The 23,365-nt window shown below is 40.0% G+C and overlaps 1 protein-coding gene across 1 annotated transcript in view; it reads left to right on the forward strand.

Annotated features, from left to right (window-relative positions):
• The window catches only part of POLR3B (RNA polymerase III subunit B), a 124,082-nt gene that overhangs the window by 47,115 nt on the left and 53,602 nt on the right, over positions 1-23,365 (forward strand). Inside the window, exons 13-19 of the mRNA XM_061417190.1 lie at positions 902-1,063; positions 3,808-4,008; positions 6,122-6,284; positions 7,529-7,682; positions 13,481-13,555; positions 14,108-14,206; positions 21,067-21,194. Of these exons, the coding sequence (XP_061273174.1) occupies positions 902-1,063; positions 3,808-4,008; positions 6,122-6,284; positions 7,529-7,682; positions 13,481-13,555; positions 14,108-14,206; positions 21,067-21,194 (982 nt within the window). The remainder of the gene's footprint in view (positions 1-901; positions 1,064-3,807; positions 4,009-6,121; positions 6,285-7,528; positions 7,683-13,480; positions 13,556-14,107; positions 14,207-21,066; positions 21,195-23,365) is intronic.

The following is a 23,365-nucleotide window of genomic DNA, read 5'->3' on the forward strand; positions in this document are numbered from 1 at the left end:
ATTATATTTTTAAGATTTAGCCGTAAAAAAAAAAAAAAAAAAAAAGATTTAGCCTTGATTTTGTGGCCAGTAATTTTTTTGTCCATTTTCAATGCTCTGTAGTATTCTGTTATATGAATATACTACGATTTGTCTAACTAAATAGTGTTTTTATGGTATCCAGTTTTTAACTGATACAAATAGTGCTGCTTTGAACATCTTGTATATGTACTGTGATGCACATAAAGACATTTCTGTAGGGTAGTGATTCTCAGGGGTACCCTTCCCCCACCAGCAACAGTGGCATTCCTAGAACTTGTTAGAAATGAAAATTCTTGGGTTCTACCATAGACTTATGGAAGCAGATACCAGAGGGGTGTGGCCAGCAATTTGTGTTTTAATAATCCCTCAATGTGATTACATGCAGGTTAAAGTTTGAGAACCATGGCTATAGAGGATGTCCTTATGAGAGGAACTTTGGGGCCTAGGGATGGGCAGAAACTACAAACTGGTTGTTAGTAGTTACACCAGTTCCATTTTTACCAGTGATGCAGGAAGGTTCAAATGGCACCCATCCTTGGTGCTGGCAGAATTTTTAATATTAATTCTTCTCCCCTGATCTTTTATGGGTTTTAATAGTCTTTATTTGTGAAGTTAAAAATTAGGTCAGTGGAAACTTAGTCTGGGAGTGGCTGGTCTAAATGTCTTTGAATGCAGGGATTATGTCATCATCTTCGCTTGTATTTTCAACACCAAGCATAGTGATAAGTACATATATAAGTACATTTAAAATGTGTTTTCCCCAGTTTTAAGCAGTTTTTCCATCAGTTTTTTTAAACAAAGTTTAATAAAGACCTAAAATTTAGTAAATAAGCTAGTGATGCATTTTGAAAGTTTACCATATACTTTTTTTTTTCTTTAGCTTTTATCTCTTCTTTTTGAAGATTTGTTCAAAAAATTTAATTCTGAAATGAAGAAGATTGCAGATCAGGTGATTCCTAAACAAAGAGCAGCCCAGTTTGATGTCGTGAAACACATGCGTCAGGACCAGATTACCAATGGCATGGTGAATGCCATTTCAACTGTAAGTCTTTGATCCCTCGGGCAGAGTTTTGTAACTTATTTGTACATCTGTTCAGTGGGAAATTTAAAGTATTTTGAGAATCTAGGTGGGGAAAAAAAAATTTATAATATACATGTATATTTATTTGAGGATGCTACAAGTCACAAATTTTCTTCTTTGAAATATCTGCAGTTGAAATCAGTAGAAATTTTGCTGCTATATGACTGTATTGCCAAATTATAGTTCCTGTTACAATTTACTGAGGCAATAAGGAAATAGATACACTCTTCCATAAAGGAAAAAATCTTTCAGTTTAACCATTAATAACCATTCTTTCAACGGATACTTTACCCCATTTTTTCTGTAATAAAGCTGACATATTGCAAGTAGGTTTACTAATGACAACTTTTGTCCGAAACATTGTAAAATGTTTCATTGCACTGTGGGTTCATAGTCCTCAAAGGGCTCTCAGCTGTTCTCATGTGAGCAGTGAATTCAGGCCTCAGCAGCTGCTGTGTATTCAGGGCCTCTGGCTGTTCATCAGGGGTTATCAGATAGGTTTTTGCTCCCTTTCTTAAAGCGTAACATCTATAGGTCTATCTGATAAAGTCTGGTTCACGTTTTGTATGCCAGACATAAAATTAGTTTTATGGATGGGATTTGGTCCCAACAAAAGAAGAGTATATCAGCAGCTGACTTGCCGCCCTGTCTGACTTGAGAAATGTGCAGCAGGTCTGTGTGAGCAGCCCCCACTGTGACAGCTCCATCCAGACTGGAGGCGGCCTGGCCTCTGTGCCTCTCTGGGCCCGTCACAGTCGTGAGGCCCAAACTTGTCTGGAAGTAGATTCCTGGATATTTGAAAAGAAGCCTCCAAAGAGCACTCAAACACACTTTGTTAGAGTGACTTTTCCTTGCTTTCTGACGCTTTATTTTCAGGTCAGAATAGCTGTTTTGAGTAGTTGTATTGCCCCCAAATGACACCTTATTAACTCTGGGAGCAGACTGCTTATTAGGAAAATCAGTAGTGGGCCTTGTTGTGGGTGAACACCAATCTGTAGGCAACTGGAAAAAGATGGGTTCCATTGTTGAGACTTCACCTTCCAGGACAGAGGGTCTGAGTTCAACTCCTGGTCAGGGACCTAAGATCCCACAAGTCTAGTAGCCAAAAAACAAAAAATATAGAACAGAAGCAATATTGTAACAAATTCAATAAAGCCTTAAAGGTGGTCCACATAAAAAAATCTTAAAAATTGTGAGTGTTGTCATATGTAGAATATTTTCAACAAATAAATTTTCTCAGAGGAGCAGTTTTAGCCCTTTGTTTCTCCTCTCTCCCTTTTTAAAAAAAAGAATATTGGAACAAATTATCTTGCTGAATGTCTTGACTTCATCCCCATCTACTTCTTATTTGCCAGCAGCTGCTTAGTTCTCTGCTGAATGTTTGTGTATCTTCCTTGCTCTTCTTGGTCATAAGTCAGTTCACTAGGTTCATTCTCATTCAAAGCATACAAGGAGTTAACTGAGCAGTATGAGGAGTTAACTTGTGAGATAAACGTGTTTGCTCTGTTTCTCTGCTTTGTAATGCATTGTTTCTTCCTAGGTTTTAGCTTTTTTCCACTCTATCAAAACTCAAGTTTTTGAAGTGATAGATCTTCACTGTAATAGTGACTAAACTTTAGTTTGTGAGGAGCTCCTCTGAAGTCACATATTTAAATTCAGACAGATGAATTTTTCTACTGGGAAGGATTTTAATCTGGTATCTGGGAATCCACCCCTGAAATTGAATTAAAAATTTATATTTGTGGTCCTGTGTGCATTTTTCTCAAGAGAACAGTCATAGCTTTCATTAGATTATCAAAAGGAAAACGAAGAACCACTATTTAGCAGGTTTAAGTTTTTTCCCTTTTGAATCAGAAATATTGAATCAATCATTTTTTGACATTTTATTTTCTACTTTGTTTTTTCTTTGCATACTGTTTTCTGTTAATTCATGTTACCATGAGTTGAAAATTTGATTCCTAACCTTGATCTTTAAATTATCCTTGAGAATATTTAATGTGTACAATTAATGCTTCTGTAAAATAATATATTTAATGTATTTCAGTACTTCTAATGCATTTGAAGTAAAGTAAATTTAAGGCTTAAGATTTATTTCATATAAATCTATTTTAAGATTGACATGATAACCAAAGAAGATATATTTATTAATGTGAATATGTGTAATTTTTATCCTTGATTAAGAAGCCTATACTTATTCATTTTCCCTGATAACTGCTATTAGAGTCTTTTTTTTCTCTTGCTATATTTTTCTCTAATTAAAACTAATTTTGGAAGGCATCCAGATAACGGCACATTCCAACATGAAATTATCTCTTTGAGCTTCAGGCTCATTTTACCTTAAATATGTGTAGAAATTGGTAGTATTCTATTAGTTAGCTTATTGCTTCCAGTGAAAATCTCTGGTTGAACTGGCTTGTTCAGAATGTAATTAGTTCTTTAGGAAATACCTGCTCTGATGTGATAATGTCAATCCATTGAAACATTCTGAGGTTGGTTGCTAGATATAGGTAATATTCCCTAAATTCCTATAAAACCCCAGTGAGTAACTTGGCTAGATTTTAATTGTGATTTTTGATTTCTGAATATATATCATGACTCTAATTTCACAAATAAGCAGTTCCTGTGCAGAGCCTCTCAGAATGACTTCAGGGTGTCAGGCAGCACGAGCGGTCCGGGGTAGTCTCATGTCTCTCCTCTCTCTTCAGGGCAATTGGTCTCTAAAGAGATTTAAAATGGATCGCCAGGGTGTGACTCAGGTGCTGTCTCGCTTGTCATATATATCCGCACTGGGGATGATGACGAGAATCTCTTCCCAGTTCGAGAAAACAAGAAAAGTGAGTGGTCCTCGATCCCTCCAGCCATCGCAGTGGGGCATGCTGTGCCCTTCAGACACTCCTGAAGGAGAGGTAAGGTCCCTGAGGGTCTCCACTGTGTCAGAGGTAATGGCTGTTCTGCTCCTGTCCCGTTCCCCCCAGGCTGTATCCTCTCTGGGGTCAGCCATTTATCTGTCAGAGAAGTGTTGATGCAGCCTGTGAGAACATCAGTGTCATTCCCAAACAGTACCTCCAGAAGCCTTTTAATTTACTATTAATAGCTCACCTAAAGAGGGGATTCCCTGGTGGCCCAGAGATAAAGAATCCGCCTGCAATACGGGAGACCTGGGTTCAATCCTTGGGTTGGTACGGTGTCCTGGAGAAGGGTATGGCCACCCACTGTAGTATTCTTGCCTGGAGAATTCCATGGACAGAGAAGCCTGGCAGGGTACAGTCCAGGGGTTGCAAAAGACTCAGACACGACTGAGTAACACTTTTACTTTCTTTTCTCACCTAAAGAGACATATGGGCCAAATTTTCTTGCTTGTTTTATTTTATCCCAAGAGTCAAACCACTCAGTGAATAAGGGATAAGAATAGGAAGGAAAATTGGGAGACTCATCACCTTTGCTCACGAGGAGCTCTTTTTAAACAACTCCTTATTTTCCTTGACTCTTCTTAGAGGACGTCAAAGTCATAGCTGCAGCCATCCAGAAGCATACAGTCCAAGACTTAAAGTGGATTCCTGCTTACTTATATAGGAAATGTAAGCAGTTACCTAAACACTAAACCAAGGAGTTTAAATTGGTTTACATCAAGACACCAGCTACTTCCTGTGTCATGGCTCTTTCTCCTTTGTGTTAGCTATCATTGGTTTCACTTGATCTTATTCCTTCTAACTTGTAAACGTCTGGTGGAAGGAACCATGTTAGGTTCACCATTGTATCCCAGGCTCCTCAGTCCAGAGCCTCATTCTGAGTAGAAGTCCCATAAATATATGCTGAATGAATAAATTAATTAGGACAAGTAAAAGATGTATGTTTCGAAGTATAGGAATTTGTTATGACTTGGGAGAGGTGAAAAATAGAAGTCTATACAGGGTTATAATTTTTAGAAATTATCATTTTTCTCCTAATTTATTTTAAACCATATGGAAAGTCATGCTAAAATTGTGCTGCTTGTCACATTTGCCTAGTGTATACATCTTGAGCTTTGGGACACCAAGTTCCCCAGAGCTTGCTTCAGCTAATCTCATAAAGAAACTGTTTTGTGTATCACTACAAAAGATGGTTTTTAAGAATTAAAGATGTAATCTTTAAATATCACATGTGTCTCAAGTGGCTTTTTTTTTCCTTAATTTGTTGTATTAAGTCCTTCTTTATGTTTGCTTTAAATTTTTTTCATGGGTTGTGTAGAAGTTTAAAAGAATGTTTTTTCATCTCCTTTTTACTTTGGAATAATTTTAGATATACCAAAAAAATTCCAAAAGTAGTGCAGAGAGTTTCCATGATCGTTCACCTAGATTCCCTAAATGTGATGTCTTATGTAACTATAGTATGTAATTATATTTATCAACCTCATGAAATTAGCATTGGTAACAGTATTGTAGTCTCTAGACCTTATTCAGATTTTGCCAATCATCCTGTTTTTTCTGATCCCAAGATTGCACTTTCAGTTGTCAAGTTTCCTTAGTCTCTTAATCTGGAGCAGTTTGTTCAGCCTTTTTTTATTTTTTAAGACCAAGAAGCTTATAGAGTACTGGCCAGTTATTTTGCAGACTCACTCTTATTTCAGGCCAGAAGTTTTATGTTCATGTGTTCACAATTATCAGTGTTTTTCTTTACTCTTTTTACACAACATCATCTAAATGACTATGATATACTATTGTTGGGAAATAAAAATTTAGGTAAATCAGTTTCTTTGGGGAGGGGACATTTATAATGCCATCATCATTTCCAGTTCAAATAGTACTGAGCATTTCTGTGGCTAAATCTATATTTATATCCTTGCTTGTGACTTTAGTATCAGTTCCTCTGAAATAAAGGGTAGGTGCCTCCTTCAGGCTTTGTATGAACCTCCAAAGTGTTCCCTGTGAGGCTGCACTTCTGTGCCTTGTTGCCAGCAGAGTGGTGAGCTATATTCAGACACAGACCGTAGTTTGTGTTGTTCGTGTTCATTCTTAGACATGACTATCTTTTGTTTTTTAGGCATGTGGTTTGGTTAAAAACTTGGCCCTTATGACACACATCACGACTGACATGGAAGATGGACCCATTGTCAAATTAGCCAGTAACTTGGGAGTAGAAGATGTGAACTTATTGTGTGGGGAAGAGCTCTCTTACCCAAATGTGTTTCTCGTCTTCCTCAATGGTGAGTCTGTTGGGGAGGCATGTTGATCCTAAACAATCTGTGGGGGAAGGGGAAGGAATTGACTATGTATTTAAAGCACAAATATACTTTTAATTCTGCAGTCAAATTCTCTGCCACTGAGCTCTACTCCCTAAATATACCTTAGTTCTGGATCCAGGTTGGCCTTAACTGAAAGGTAGAAAAAATGGTAACAAACACTTCTTCCATTGACTGGGTCACCCAGGTTCTGAGATGATTTGGCTGTCAGAGCTAAAGGTAAAGGTGCAGAGACCCTGTGGCAACTGCCAGTGTATCCTCAGTGGAACGAGGTTCAACATGATATTCTTAAGTTCAAGTTAAATATGTGAGGTGTTCTGCAGAAATAATCAGGTCAGCCCTTAGAGTGAGATGACTTGTCTTCAGCCACTGAGTGAGTGAGTGTCAGCAGGCTCTGCAGGAGGGTCCCTTTCCTTCCGCTCCATCTCCATGTGCTGCTGTCTCACACCCTCCCCATCCCCTCAGGGTCCCCCAGAGACGCTGCAGCAGGTGTGGCTTGGTGGCCTGGGTGTCTGTCCCCTGCCTGGGGTGCTGCACGTGCTCGTCCTCACCTCAGGCCCCACATCTTCTCCCCCTCCTTCCTGCTCTGGGAGGGCTTCACCATTTACTGTTACGCTGGTAGGAAGGAAACGGGGCCGTTCACTGCCTGCCTGGTCAGTGAATTCTGGCAGCTCACACTGAATGTGACCTTATCCGCCACATTCACCCAGTACCTCCCTGAATCCTCCCACTCACCCTGGGAGCCCAAGTCTGTTCTCTTCATCTCTCAGATAATGACAACAATAGCAGCTTCATGATAGCAATTACTCAGTGCTGTGTCCAGTTCTAAGTACTTTACAGGAGATCAGCTCATTTAATCCTCACATGAACACAGTGGAATGATAGAGCCAGGGTTCAACTCCAGGGCTCTGGAGCCCAAGTTCATGGCCCTGCACAGTGCTGACAGATAAGGAGACAGACTGACTTCACCAGCGATATGCACTCAGCATGTGGTAGGGCCAGCTCTGATTTTGAGTCCCCTGGACTGCCCTTGACCCCTCAACCCCTCCACTCTGTTGCTTTCTCCAGCCTTGTGGACTGGCTGCAACCTTAGTAACAGTATTTCCAAATGACTGCTCACTGCTGGTTATTGTTTTTATTGAGTAGATATTTTAAGTCCATTCGATGTATTTTTTATTTCAATCTTGAACATTCTTATTTCTGTTTAGGTAACATCCTGGGTGTCATTCGAGATCACAAGAAGCTGGTGAATACATTTCGACTGATGCGAAGAGCAGGCTATATCAATGAGTTTGTTTCCATCTCAACAAATCTGACAGATCGATGTGTCTATATTTCCTCTGATGGAGGAAGGCTGTGCAGGTAGGTGTGGCTGGAAATAGTTAAGATCTCTTTATTTACTTTTGAAGGAAATGGACTTGTTTTTATTTTAAAAGTTGCTTTAACCTTTTTCATTGTTAAGATAAATTTAATTCAGTTAGCAAACACTTCATGAATATGCATATTGGCTACTGGGGATTCAGAGATTAATGGGAGTCAATCTCTGCCCTCAGAGAACTCAGTCTGCTGGGAAAGGCAGAAATCATTAGTAATAACAACCAACTGTGAAGAGAGCTGAGCGCCAAAGAATTGATGCTTTTGAACTGTGGTGTTAGAGAAGACTCTTGAGAGTCCCTTGGACTGCAAGATCCAACCAGTCCATCCTAAAGGAGATCAGTCCTGGGTGTTCATTGGAAGGACTGATGCTGAAGCTGAGACTCCAATACTTTGGCCACCTCATGCGAAGAGTTGACTCATTGAAAAAGACCCTGATGCTGGGAGGGATTGGGGGCAGGAGAAGGGGACGACAGAGGATGAGGTGGCTGGATGGCATCACTGACTCGATGGACATGAGTTTGGGTGAACGCCGGGAGTTGGTGATGGACAGGGAGGCCTGGTGTGCTGCGATTCATGGGGTCGCAAAGAGTTGGACACGACTGAGCGACTGAACTGAACTGATGTGAGTAGTAAGTGCTAGCCGTTATGCTGCTACTGCTAAGTCGCTTCAGTCGTGTCCGACTCTGTGCGACCCCATAGACAGCAGCCCACCAGGCTCCCCCGTCCCTGGGATTCTCCAGGCAAGAACACTGGAGTGGGTTGCCATTTCCTTCTCCAGTGTATGAAAGTGAAAAGTGAAAGTGAAGTCACTCAGTCGTGTCCGACTCTGTGCGACCCCATGGACTTCAGCCCACCAGGCTCCTCCGTCCATGGGCTTTTCCAGGCAAGAGTACTGGAGTGGGGTGCCATTGCCTTCTGCTCTGTTTGTAAGGCTTTAACCACATTCAACCCTATGAGGTTGGATTATTATTTTCATTTAACAAATGAGGTACTGGAATTTGGTGAGACTAAATTACCCAAAGCCAGATGGTGGTGGAGACTGTTTTTTACTGGAAAGTTCTTAGAATTCATTTTACTCCAGTAATCCTGATTTTACCCACTCTATTCTGGTGCTCTGATCTGAGCTTTAAAGGATGCTGAAGTCCTTATTGCCAAATTCAGACTTAAATTGAAGAAAGTAGGGAAAACCACTGGACCATTCAGGTATGACCTAAATCAAATCCCTTATGATTATACAGTGGAAGTGAGAAATAGATTTAAGGGGCTAGATCTGATAGATAGAATGCCTGATGAACTATGGACTGAGGTTCGTGATGTTGTACAGGAGACAGGGATCAAGACCATCCCCATGGAAAAGAAATGCAAAAAAGCAAAATGGCTGTCTGGGGAGGCCTTACAAATAGCTGTGGAAAGAAGAGAAGCGAAAAGCAAAGAAGAAAAGGAAAGATATAAGCATCTGAATGCAGAGTTCCAAAGAATAGAAAGAAGAGATAAGAAAGCCTTCTTCAGCGATCAATGCAAAGAAAGAAGAAAACAACAGAATGGGAAAGGCTAGAGATCTCTTCAAGATTAAAGATACCAAGGGAACATTTCCTGCAAAGATGGGCTCAATAAAGGACAGAAATGGTATGGAGCTAACAGAAGCAGAAGATATCAAGAAGAGGTGGCAAGAAACACAGAAGAACTGTACAAAAAAGATCTTCATGACCCAGATAATCACGATGGTGTGATCACTGACCTAGAGCCAACATCCTGGAATGTGAAGTCAAGTGGGCCTTAGAAAGCATCACTACGAACAAAGCTAGCGGAGGTGATGGAATTCCAGTTGAGCTATTTCAAATCCTGAAAGATGATGCTGTGAAAGTGCTGCACTCAATATGCCAGCAAATTTGGAAAGCTCAGCAGTGGCCACAGGACTGGAAAAGGTCAGTTTTCATTCCAATCCTAAAGAAAGGCAATACCAAAGAATGCTCATACTACCGCACAGTTGGACTCATCTCACACGCTAGTAAAGTAATGCTCAAAATTCTCCAAGCCAGGCTTCAGCAATATGTGAACCGTGAACTTCCAGATGTTCAAACTGGTTTTAGAAAAGGCAGAGGAACCAGAGATCAAATTGCCAACATCCGCTGGATCATCAAAAAGGCTAGATAGTTCCAGAAAAACATCTATTTCTGCTTTATTGACTATGCCAAAGCTTTTGACTGTGTGGATCACAATCAACTGTGGAAAATTCTGAAAGAGATGGGAATACCAGACCACCTGATCTGCCTCTTGAGAAATTTGTGTGCAGGTCAGGAAGCAACAGTTAGAACTGGACGTGGAACAACAGACTGGTTCCAAATAGGAAAAGGAGTACGTCAAGGCTGTATATTGTCACCCTGTTTATTTAACTTATATGCGGAGTACATCATGAGAAACGCTGGACTTGAAGAAAAGTCAGCTAGAATCAAGATTGCCGGGAGAAATATCAATAACCTCAGATATGCAGATGACACCACCCTTATGGCAGAAAGTGAAGAGGAACTAAAAAGCCTCTTGAGAGTGAAAGTGGAGAGTGAAAAAGTTGGCTTAAAGCTCAACATTCAGAAAACGAAGATCACGGCATCCGGTCCCGTCACTTCATGGGAAATAGATGGGGAAACAGTGCAAACAGTGTCGAACTTTATTTATTTGGGCTCCAAAATCACTGCAGATGGTGACTGCAGCCTTGAAATTAAAAGACACTTATTCCTTGGAAGGAAAGTTATGACCAACCTAGACAGCATATTCAAAAGCAGAGACATTACTTTGCCCACAAAGGTTCGTCTAGTCAAGGCTATGGTTTTTCCTGTGGTCATGTATGGATGTGAGAGTAGGACTGTGAAGAAAGCTGAGTGCCGAAGAATTGATGCTTTTGAACTGTGGTGTTGGAGAAGACTCTTGAGAGTCCCTTGGACTGCCAGGAGATCCAACCAGTCCATTCTGAAGGAGATCAGCCCTGGGTGTTCTTTGGAAGGAATGATGCTAAAGCTGAAACTCCAGTACTTTGGCCACCTCATGCGAAGAGTTGACTCATTAGAAAAGACTCTGATGCTGGGAAGGATTGGGGGCAGGAGGAGAAGGGGACGACGGAGGATGAGATGGCTGGATGGCATCACTGACTCGATGGACGTGAGTCTGGGTGAACTCTGGGAGTTGGTGATGGACAGGGAGGCCTGGAGTACTGCATTTCATGGGGTCGCAAAGAGTCGGACACGACTGAGCGACTGAACTGAACTGAACAGACTTCCCTGGTGGTCCAGTGGCTAAGACTCTGAGCTCCCAATGCAGGGGGCCTGGGTTTGATTCCTGGTCAGGGACTAGATCCTGCATGCTGCAACTTAGGACCCAGTGCAGCCAAATAAATAAACTAAAAATAAACCTAAGTAGAATAAACAAAAGCCCAAGTCCTTTGGGGAAACAAAGAGGTGGGGGTTGAGTACTGTTGCTTTAAAGGAAAAAGGCTCAGGAATGGCAAGAAAGAAAACGTGGCAGCACAAAGAGATGACACCACATCAGAGCCTTAGAAGAGCAGGTGCCTTGTAATCACTTGGAAGATGTTTAGGGCCTGTTTCGTTCAGCTGTGTCAGAGACAGGGCCACAGAGACCAGTATGACGTGGTGTCTGGTGCTTTGGGGGTATGCAGGGACCTCGGCTGAGGATGTCACCTTGTTTCCCAGGCCTTCACTCAGTTCACCGGAGTCTCTCCTTGAGGGCCTCAGATGGTGTGAGGGCGCAAGTCGCTGAGCTCGCAATGGTTGGGGAGGTGGCAGGAGCTGCCAAGTCTGACAGCTGGGAACCTGGACTGCCTTTGCCTATGTCTGTCCAGCCTCCCTTTCTCCTTCTAGTCGCTCTCCTTGTTTTCCTTAGGATTGCCCTTCCCCACTGGCAGTCTTCTTAGGTTGGTCAGTCAGGTGCTGTCTCTTGCTCAGCCAAAGATCAGGCATATGACCCAAGCCAGGACAGTCAGACTCTCTTTGGAGAGCTTGAATCCCAAGGAGAATAACTGAGAGCAAGACGTGGTCAGAACAGATTCATCTTGGCAGCAGTGCATGCAGGAGACTGCCCACTCCCCCTGCCTTTCTGGATCTTTGGGACTGTTCTGGCTCCTTTTCTTTCTGAAGCTGAGCCTTGTACCTTTTTATTTCATTCTTATTTTTCTAGTAAGTTTTGAGCCTTTTAGTAAATTCCTCAAAATTTTCTTCTACTTAGTTTTTAGTAAATTCCATCTTTGCTTAAATTAGCCTGCATTGGTTCCTATTCTCTGCAATCAAAAAGGCCTAATTGAAGCTTATACCCATGTTTGAATCCTGATGTTCCACTTATTGACTCATGTGACTCTTGAGTTTATTACTTATGTCTCTGGGCCTTGATTTTTCTCATCAGTAAAGATGTAAATAACAATGCCTTCCTAGGATTGATACAAGGTGTGGTAAGTGCCTTGTAGGGTGCTAGGCAAACACGGGGTACTTATAGCCACTAACATGGTCCAGTTAAGGGTGGGGAAAACACTGACATTTTCTCGATTACTCTTTTTTTAAGATGTTTTACTACATCCAATATAATATGGCATACCCTAAAAAGAAAACTAGTTCTTTTTTTAGAAGTGATTTTATAATGACCCAACATAGATTTGGCAAGAAGAGTTAGTAGAATTTTTGGAATAAAGTGAAAGATAACTGAGGTGGCTTAGTGCAGTCCCTGCCCTCGCCTATCCTTGCTCTGTCACCGCTTCTCAGTCGCTTGTCCTGAGCTAAACTGCAGCCCCACCTGGGGAAGCGTGGGGTTCCTGCTTCCCTGATGAGAGGAGCAGCCAGGACTTCAAGGTAGCATCCAGTCATCTTCAGCACCTTGTTTCCCCCTTTTGTAATCGTGCAACTCCTCCCCTTAACTGTCTCCAGGTGCTCGTTAGTCCCGAAGGGCGCGTGGACCTGAGGGTGGGGTGCACACGTGCGTGCCGGCCACTGGCTCCTCTGCAGGAACCGCTTGTCCAAATAGCAACAGCCCTTGACGATCAAGCCACGCGCCGTGCTTTGTGTCGGTGTTTCCTCGCGGAAGCGGAGCCCTCGAAGGCAGGTTCCCACTGCAGTTACGGGTTAATCTATCAGAACGTGTGGACCGAGCCTCTGTGCCTTACTTAAACCCATGATATCACTAAAAATCACAAAGTGAGAAAGCTTTATTCTCTTCAGCTCATACCCACTCTTTGGTTGTACGTAGCTTTAAGTACGCTGCTAGTGTCGTCCCGTGATCCTGTTTATCCTGAAGCAAAAGCACTCTAGACAGCTGGCGGTCATCAGACCTTCACTAAAAACGCCACTGTTTTTCTCAGTGACTGTTCTCTCTGACTGCTGACTTCTCCATATTCCCAGCATGAAATCAGAAGACATTTTTGGTATGATGGCTGCATTTACAAAAACATATGATATTTAAGGTATTAAAGTTGTTTGTTTTTTTTTTTGCTAGACTTTATCAGGTATTATTTCACATTGCTTTCTCATTCAAATGCTTTCTCATTCAAAACCAAATATTTCCAAAGATACCTGGACGAAGTAACTGTGTGTGTGAACACGTGCTTGTGCATGGGCTGGTGTATATGAAAGAGAAAATAGGCCCCTGTGCTCTCACACTTGTAAAAAATACCTGGTGTCCTCAGACAACCCAGAAGCATGTCTATAGCTTCCCTCACTTCACTGTAGTGAATTTATTGGTTTTATTCTTCTGTTGAACTATTGCTGTAAAGCTGTTCTTTTCTCTTCCAGACCCTATATAATTGTAAAGAAACAGAAACCTGCAGTCACAAATAAGCATATGGAAGAGCTGGCTCAGGGGTACAGGTAAGTAGCCAAAAGCAAAACTTCTCAGTCTCCTTAAGACTCATTTATGGGATCTAAACGGAAGTAATGGTGTTTGAGCTGAGCTTATACGAAAAGCGTATTTTCAGTTTTAGTCTCTTAATTCCTCTCTACCAAATATAACAACCTGTTAAAAACCTTTTCTCTGTGTGAGCTTGCTTGGACATAGTAAAAATGTTTATCAGTTTAGATAATGCAGGTTATAGAATGTTGGTGTAAATCAGCACAGATGAAGTAGTAGGAGAAAGTTATGTTGATGTAGATACTGGGTCTCTCATCATATAGGACTTTTTAAATCACAGAAGGTATTTTTAAAAGCGGGACCAGATTAACAAGAATCACAGATTTTTCTAATATTTTGGTGATTTGTGATAACTGTGGTCTAAGAATAATATGTTTCAAGTATCCCAGTGTATTCTTTTTGGGAGAGAAGAATGCTCTGAGGCTAAATGAAAGCACATATCTTCCATTATTGCATATAAAATATGGCAGTAAAATGCTTTTTAAGTGTCCATTTCACCAATATTTTCTCAGGAATTTTGAAGATTTCTTACATGAGAGTCTGGTTGAATACTTAGATGTGAATGAAGAAAATGACTGTAACATCGCACTCTATGAACATACAATTAATAAGTAAGTAGGATCCATAACAGCCATAATTAAACTTGTTCTGATGTTAGACACAGCCTCCTTTTTACATTTCATCTTCAGTTCTGTTGTGTATTCTTAGTAGGAACTGTTAGGAGTATTCTGTTTTATAATGAAGCATAATCCATTGCTTATCCCAAGAGTATCACAGAACTGCTAACAAATAATCTTTAGATTTAATTATCCTTCCATTTCATTTTACACATAGTGTGTATTTCTTAAAAGGAATTGCTTCTCTGACTTCGATTACTGACAAAAATTGAACTAACGAATCACGCCATGTAATGGTGTGTATATCTCTAAGGGTTGATTTTGTCAGTGGATATCTGAATTCCTGTTGTCATTGCAGAAATTCCCTATGTTGTTTTGCTGTAAAGATATCTCTAAACTTAAGTACAATATTGACATGAAATGTTAATGTGTCCACAGTGTTTCTTCTAGAGCAATGATATTTTTAGAAATATCTGTGTTCCATTTGAAATATATTAAAAGACATTTATGTCACTTGCTGTCAGATGCTTGTGGCTAAGGTACCACTTTGGGCTTTCCTGATAGCTTAGTAGGTAAAGAATCCGCCTTCAATACAGAAGACCAGGGTTTGATCCCTGGGTCGGGAAGATCCCCTGGAGAAGGAAGTGGCAATCCACTCCAGTATTCTTGCCTGAGAAAATCCCATGGACAGAGGAGCCAGGCAAGCTACAGTCCTTGGGGTTGCAAGAGTTGGATGTGACTTAGAAACTAAACCATCAAGGTACTACTTACCTAAAATGAGAATTTTTGCAGTTATGTTGTTAAATGGTTAATATTGCCAGCTGATAACTATTTATGTCTTCAATCAGAAAAGTGCTTTTCTGCTTTCTGCTGCCAGATGAAATGTACCATTTTATTTTTGTCTTACTATAATTTAGTAAATAATGATTTTCAGTCAGTTTTTCATTCTTAAATATATGGCTTTCTCAAAGTACAATTTTTATACCCCTCATTTCAAGATTGAGTGTAAAGGAGAACTGTTATATGGTGGAGGTGGTTTAGTCACTAAGCCATGTCTGACTCTTATGATCCCACAGACTGTATCCCACCAGGCTCCTCTGTCCATGAGATTTTCCAGGCAAGAATACTGAAGTGGGTTGCCATTTCCTCTTCCAGGGGAGTCTTCCTAACCCAGAGATCAAACCCATGTCTCCTCCATGGGCAGGCAGGTTCTTTACCCCTGAGCTGCCAGGGAAGCCTCCATCATGGTTACTCAAGCCCAAAACCTCAGTTTCAGCTTTGCCTCCTCTTCTGCCCTGCACCCACATCTAATCACTTAACACACTATGTGGGCTTTCCAAGTATACTCAGAATTTGAGCTCTCCTTCACATATTGCCCTATGGGAGGCCACTGCCATTGCTTGTCTGGACCGTTGCAAAAGGCATCTGACTAGGTTTGCACCTGTTCTTACATAGTCTGTTCTTCAAGGATCAGAATGCTCTCGTGACTGCTCTTCTCAACCCCTTCCCCCACCCCCAAACCCACCACCACCTCCCAGTGGCTTCCCCTCTCCCTCTGCAGTCCTTGCAGAGGCCTTCACGTTCCTACACAGAACCTGTGCCGCTGTGTCATCTCCTCCCTCGCTCTGCTCTGACCACGCTGGCCTCGTCTTCATGTTCCTGCCCCAAGCCCTCTGCCTGGAATGCTCTCAACTACATGCCTGGCTCACTGCTTCACATTCTCCAGGTCTTCACTCAGGCACCACCTTCTCAGCGAGTTTTCCTGACCACCCTATTTAAAGTAGAAACGCTTCATCAGTCCACCCCTGTTCACAACTTTATTTTTCTAGTGTTTAAGTCTTAAAATCTGTAAAATGCGCATTTTATTGATGCATCTGTGTGTTGTCTATCTCCCTCTAGTAGAAGCTTCATGAAGGCAGGGATTTTGTCTGTTTTGTTTACTGCTACAAGTTCAGTTCAATTCAGTCGCTTAGTTGTGTCCAACTCTTTGCGACCCCGTGGACTGCAGCATGCCAGGCCTCCCTGTCCATCACAAACTCCTGGAGTTTACTCAAACTCGTGTCCATTGAGTTGGTGATGCCATCCAACCATCTGATCATCTGTCGTCCCCTTTCTCCTCCCACCTTCAATATTTCCCAGCATCAGGGTCTTTTCAAATGAGTCAGTTCTTCACATCAGGTGGCCAAAGTATTAGAGTTTCAGCTTCAGCATTAGTTGGAACATTTAATTGGAATAAATATTCCTTTAGGATGATTTCCTTTAGCATGGACTGATTGGATCTCCTTGCAGTCCAAAGGACTCTTAAGAGTCTTCTCTAACACCACAGTTCAAAAGCATCAGTTCTTCAGCACTCAGCTTTCTTTATAGTCCAACTCTCACATCCATACATGACTACTAGAAAAACCATAGCTTTGACTAGATGGACCTTTTTCGGCAAAGTAATGTCTCTGCTTTTTAATAAACTATCTAGGTTGGTCATAACTTTTCTTCCAAGGAGCAAGTGTCTTTTAATTTCATAGCTGCTCTCACCATCTGCAGTGATTTTGGAGCTGAAAAAAATAAAGTCTGTCACTGTTTCCCCATCTGTTTGCCTTGAAGTGATGGGACCAGATGCCATGATGTTAGTTTTCTGAATGTTGAGTTTTAGGCCAACTTTTTCACTCTTCTCTTTCACTTTCATCAAGAGACTCTTTAGTTCTTTGCTTTCTACCAAAAGTGTGGTGTCATTTACATATGTGAGGTTATTGATATTTCAATCTTGATTCCAGCTTGTGCTTTATCCAGCCCAGCATTTTTCATGATATACTCTGCATATAAGTTAAATAAGCAGGGTGACAGTATACAGCCTTGACATACTCCTTCCCGATATGGAACCAGTCTGTTGTTCCCTGTCTAGTTCTAACTGTTGCTTCTTGACTTGCATACAGATTTCTTAGGAGGCAGGTAGATCAGGTGGTCTGGTATTCCTGTCTCTTGAAGAATTTTCCAACAGTTGATTGTGATCCACACAGTCAAAGGCTTTGGTGTAGTCAATAAAACAGAAATAGATGTTTTTCTGGAAGTCTCTTGCTTTTTCAGTGATCCAACGGATATTGACAATTTGATCTCTGGTTCCTCTGCCTTTTCTAAATCCAGCTTGAACATCTAGAAGTTCATGGTTCACATACTGTTGAATCCTGGATTGGAGAATTTTGAGCAGTACTTTACTAGCGTGTGAGATGAGTGCAATTGTGTGGTAGTTTGAGCATTCTTTGGCATTGCCTTTCTTTGGGATTGGAATGAAAACTGACCTTTTCCAGTCCTGTGGCCACTGCTGAGCTTTCCAAATTTACTGGCATATTGAGTGTAGCACTTTCACAGTATCATCTCTTAGGATTTGAAATAGCTCAACTGGAATTCCATCACCTCCATTAGCTTTGTTCATAGTGATGCTTCCTAAGGCTCATTTGACTTTGCATTCCAGGATGTCTGGCTCTAGGAGAGTGATCACACCATCGTGATTACCTGGGTCTTGAAGATCTTTTTTGTATAGTTCTTCTGTGTATTCTTGCCACCTCTGCTTAATATCTTCTGCTTCTGTTCTGTCCGTACCATTTCTGTCCTTTATTGTGCCCATCTTTGCATGAAAAGTTCCCTTGGTGTCTTTAATTTCTTGAAGAGATCTCTAGTCTTTCCTATTCTGTTATTTTCCTTTATTTCTTTTCGTTGATCCCAGAGGAGGGCTTTCTTATCTCTCCTTGCTATTCTTTGGAACTCTGCATTCAGATCTTTTCTTTTCTCCTTTGCCTTTGACTTATCTTCTTTTCATAGCTGTTTGTAAGGCCTCCTCAGAACCATTTTGCCTTTTGCGTTTCTTTTTCTTGGGGATGGTCTTGATCACTGTCTCCTGTTCAGTGTCACAAATCTCCCTCTGCAAAGGAAAATGATTATCAGTATCACCCAACACCAAGTTATCCCATACATCAAATTAATTTTACTTTAAAAATAAGAAAAAAAGTAGTATAAATTCATACTTAGGATATTTATTAAAATGTAGAAGTGTGTAAAGTAATTCCCCATCCCACCAAACTCCACCCTCCAGAAGTAGCCAGTGCTAATGGTTTAATATGTACTCTTCTAGATTTTTTTTAGGTAAATGCAAACATACATACATGGTTACAATTATTTTCAGCATCTTGATTTTTTAACTCAACATTATTAACATTATCATCCTGGATATTTTTCCACGTGAATGTATGTGTATATATTTATACATATAAATATTTTAATTGCTTTTGATTATGTTGTCTGTACATAAGTACCTTATTTAATTTGCTCCACTATTGATGACAATTTAGGCTATTTCTGGACAGGGAGGCCTGGCGTGCTGCGATTCATGGGGTCACAAAGAGTCGGACACGACTGAGCGACTGATCTGATCTGATCTCTGAGGCTATTTCTAATTTTTTCACTATTGCAAGCAACGGGTCAGTTATTCTTAATTTGAGCTAAATTTAATGCCCTTATGCACAGTGAACAGTAAGTCTCCTATTTCCTCTTTAGGATAGAAGCTTAGAGTGGTTATAATTTTGAATAATATTGAATGATAAGGTGTTACACAAAAACCCGAGTAAATTTTTGGCCAGTCCTATAAAATTCCTTTCTGTTTTGTAAAATTCAAATCCAGACTGAATGTTTGGACTTTCATATAATCTTCTATATGTTCTTGTCATGAAAAAAGAGGAAACTCAGATCTTTACCTTCTTCATTTTCAGCTTATCCCAATTTTTCCATCAGAAAAAGTAAAGTTTTTTGGATTGGTCAAATTGGCCATCATATTAAATATAAACAGAACAGTACCTTTTAACAAACTGTTTCATTCTTGGTTATAAAATGTTTCTATAAGCTGTTTTTCTATCAAAAAAACAAAAAGAAAGAAAACAAAGCCTAGAGCCATTTTCCTTTCTGCTGACAAAGACCTAAAGTGTCTGAGAGGATTGGGGTTCTGCGAGGTTGTGAGGTCAGAACTGTATTCTTCAAAACCAAAGACTGCATGGAAAGCATGCTCTCTAACCAAACGAGGGACTAAAATTCAGTACACATTTTTTGAAAAATAAATAGATGGATAACTGGATAAGTGGGAGATCCTTGCCATGTACATTGCAACTAATTCTCCATGATGTGTTGGGTTATCTTGGAAATCACTTCTCTTCAGAAGTACTGTAAACTATTGAAATTACAATTAAGGTTGTGCTTCAGAAACACTCAAGGAAAGGACAGAGGGTCATTGGAGACCACAGGTCCTGGATGTGAGATGTTTCATCAAGACCTAAAAACAGTCTTGCTGCCCTTTCCCATTGCAGTATCTCGGTTGCCTTATCATTTAACCAAAACTGAGCTTTATGCAAAATTATATTATGAAAGTAATCAAGATTCTGACACTTACTAGACAAAGTCTTACTTTGTGGCCAGTATCTAGAACTGAGCTGTCTAGTAAAAATATAATGCAAGTCACCGTATAACTTTTAAGTTTTCTCATAGCCGCATTAAAGAAGTAAAACAGAAACAGATGAAATTAATTTTAATAATTTTATTTAACCCAGTGTATCTGAAAGATTATATCAACATGTAATCATTATAAAAATATTGAGATATTTTACATTTTTTTCCTACTAAGTCTTATCTGGTGTATAGTTATCCATATCACAATTTGGAGGCTAAATTTTCATTGGAAATACTTGATCTGATTTCAAAAGATTTACAATTGAAAAGGTAAATTAATACATTTAAGTGATTACAAGCATAACTAAAAGATTTAAAATAACTGATTAAAAATTCAGCTTCTCAGCTACACTATTTGAACTTTTCAAGTGCTCAACAGCCATGTTTAGCTAGTGGTTACAGTATTGATCCCCTGGTGGCTCAGATGGTGAAGAATCTGCCAGCAGTGCAGGAGACCCAGTTCAATCCCTGAGTCAGGAAGATCCCCTGGAGAAGGGCATGGCAGCCCACTCCAGTATTCTTGCCTAGATAATTCCATGGTCAGAGGAGCCTGGTGGGGGTACAGTCCATGGGGCCGCAAAGACTCGTAGACTACTGAGTAACTAACACTTTAACTTTTCACTTCACGTCTTAGTAATTGTTCTTAAAGGGGACATATTCCTCTCTCTAAGATGATAATACAACTTTTTTCATTGATATAAGTTAGAAAAGTGGGAGAAACCAGGCTACCCATCCACGTAGATATATATTTTTTTTAATTTTTAAAAAAACTTATTGAAGTATGTGTGTCAGTTGCTCAGTTGTGTCCGACTCTTTGTGACGCTATGGACTGTAGCCCACCAGGCTCCTCTGTCCATGGAATTCTCCAGGCAAGAATTCCAGAATGGGTTGCCATTTCTTTTGCAAGTGAAGTATAGTTGATGTACAATGTTGTGCCATGTAGATATTTTTGATACCGCATTTCTATGTGCTTAATATAGTCATTTCTTAAAAAGTGTTAGTTATTATTAGTATGTAATAATGTTTTATTTTTTATATAGGCATTCTATATTGTCTCCCTTCTCTTGTATTGCTTCATATAATAAAGTTGCATGTTTTAGTTTCACTGAAAAAAATAATTTGCTTTATTAGATTTTATTTATGTATGGGTTTTTTCCTATCAGCTTTACTAGCATCAAATTTTATTGAGGTTTTATTATTATATAAATTCATTATATATGTTTTATATATAGATTTTAAAATATATTTATGTAAACTTAAATTTTATTGTCTAGATCCCTCTGGGGCCTGGATAGTAATATTTTTTATACCCTTAAAGAGATATTATTTTGTACTTGGAACCTGAGACATCTGCTTCTTAATTAACTTGATAGAGATACCACGCACCTGGAGATTGAACCTTTCACTCTTCTCGGAGTCTGTGCTGGCCTGATCCCGTACCCTCATCACAACCAGTCCCCAAGAAACACATATCAGTGTGCCATGGGGAAACAAGCCATGGGTAAGAATTCCTTCTTGAACTTGGTTCTAAATACTTGGATGAATACTTATACCTTTACTCGTGTTTCACTAGTATTGCATGTTTGGCCGAGTCAGATGTTGCTGACACACATGAGTGTTACCAAACCCAGGAGGCTGTGGAATTCTGCAGTGCTTGCAAGTCATGTCTAATGCCTAAACAAAAATGGAGAAAACCTCTCTGAACTTGTTCCCTTGGCCAAACAAAAGGATACATAATAACTATCACAGAATAACAAGGTAGTAAATATAAAGAGAAAAGCCCTATATAAATGTAAGTTATTAACCAGGAGAGCTGGAAGAAAGAGCAGTGAAAACTCGAGGTAGAAAGAGGAGAGTGGAAAGCAATAGGGATAAAGAGCTATAGTATTGATTAGAATGTACTTAGTTATTGTCTGGATGACCGTCACTGAGCCCGTTATATCCACAGAGTTGCTCCTGTAGCTCCTGAAGCATTCAGTATGTGTCACACGGTTTCCTGAATTTGTGTTTCTTTTTACTTTTCTTTCCTTTCATTCATTCATTGATTATTTATCATCCATAACATTTATTGAACATCAACAATAAACCAGACAGGAGTACTGGAACCTGAAAATACAGAGATGACAGAGTTCTGCCCTCAATGAGTTCACAGTCTAGTAGGAGAGAACAATAAATATACCAGGAATTGGATATAGTCTGATAAACGCTGTGGTAGACTGATAGCTAGCGTCTAAGGGAGTAGGAGCAGAAAGAACACCTAAGGTTAGAGAGTGGATTGTTTCTGGAGACTAGAACTGAACTGAGTCTTGAGGACTCTTGAGTATTTCTCACAGGTATGAGTGCGTGGGGAAGTCTTGGTACATACTTTGATTCAGCTGTTCTGTATCGTGTTTGCTATATAGTATGGGCAGAGAGGCATGCTGGAGAGATGCCCTATGTGTAGGAGTTTGGATTTTTGTCTTGAAGAGAATACAGAGGATACTGGCAAAAAAAAAAAAAAAGTTTTGCTTATAAGCCTTTTTTTTTTTTTAATATTTTTTAAAACTCATTTAAATCCTAATAAGTTTAATAAATTTTTTTTCATCCATGTCTATGACATCAATATGACTTGTCATCTCTGATTTAAAGTATGCTACAAGGAGGTTCATAAAGAAACCGTAAAAGGTTTTTGCTTTGCCTTTGGGTAACAACTGGAATGCAGTTAGCCTCTCAGTTACTGATAATTAGCTTGACAATTAAGGAATTCTGTTTCTGCTATGGATAAAGAGTATGCATGTCTTTTCGAGTTTTTATATTGCCCTTTGGTTGGCCACAAAGAAATAAGAAGCATGTTGTCCTGCTACCATTTACCTGAATGATGTAATGCCTGGACAGTTGAGAATAATTCCCAGTGGGAAAATCTAAACAGCGGCTCATCAATTTAGCGTTTCCCATTCATCCTCCGCAGCAGTGTAGGCTGAGTTCTCGCTTGTGCTTCTGACTTGCTAACAAGTTGAAATATACAGTACTGAATCCTGTGTGTCCTGAAAGGGCTATCACTTCTATTGGGTTTACCAAACCATTTTGTTTCATGATGTGAATCCCAGCTGAAACAATACACCTTTTGTGTAGAACCTTCAGCAGAATTAACGGAAGACTAATCACTTCATCGCGAATGCCACTCTTTAGTGTGTTTGAAGATTGAAACAGAAAGGGCTGTATCTCTCACCACTTGGCAAATCTTTTTGTTTTTGTAAATAAGCGACTCAAACGAAATAATATTTTTATTTTTGTAACTTCTCTTCCTACCAAAAAAGAAAAAAAAAAGCCTTTATTTTGTAGCCCTGAGTACCTAAAACGTTTGGCCAGTTACCACACACAGTTAAGCAGGATCAGTGTGTACAGAAAGCCAATTCAGTGTCTGTAGAGTTCTTTTGTAGTTTTCTGTGTGAAGGTTTTTTTTTTCGTTTTGTTTTGAGTGTCATTTGCAATTCATTGTCTGTGTTTTCTGAGGTTGGTGTATTCAGCTGCTCTGACCCTGGGTCCTGCACATTTAGCTCCTTGGATACAATCCTCTGACGTGACTGCTGACGCTAGGAAGACAAAAGCCGCTGAATATCTTAAGTAATAATAATTAAAAAAAAAGCCTTTGTTACTGTTTGTTATTATAAAACACCTGACTGGAAAGAAAAG

This window comes from Bos javanicus, chromosome 5, assembly GCF_032452875.1.
Source record: "Bos javanicus breed banteng chromosome 5, ARS-OSU_banteng_1.0, whole genome shotgun sequence".
Classification (NCBI taxonomy): domain Eukaryota; kingdom Metazoa; phylum Chordata; class Mammalia; order Artiodactyla; family Bovidae; genus Bos; species Bos javanicus.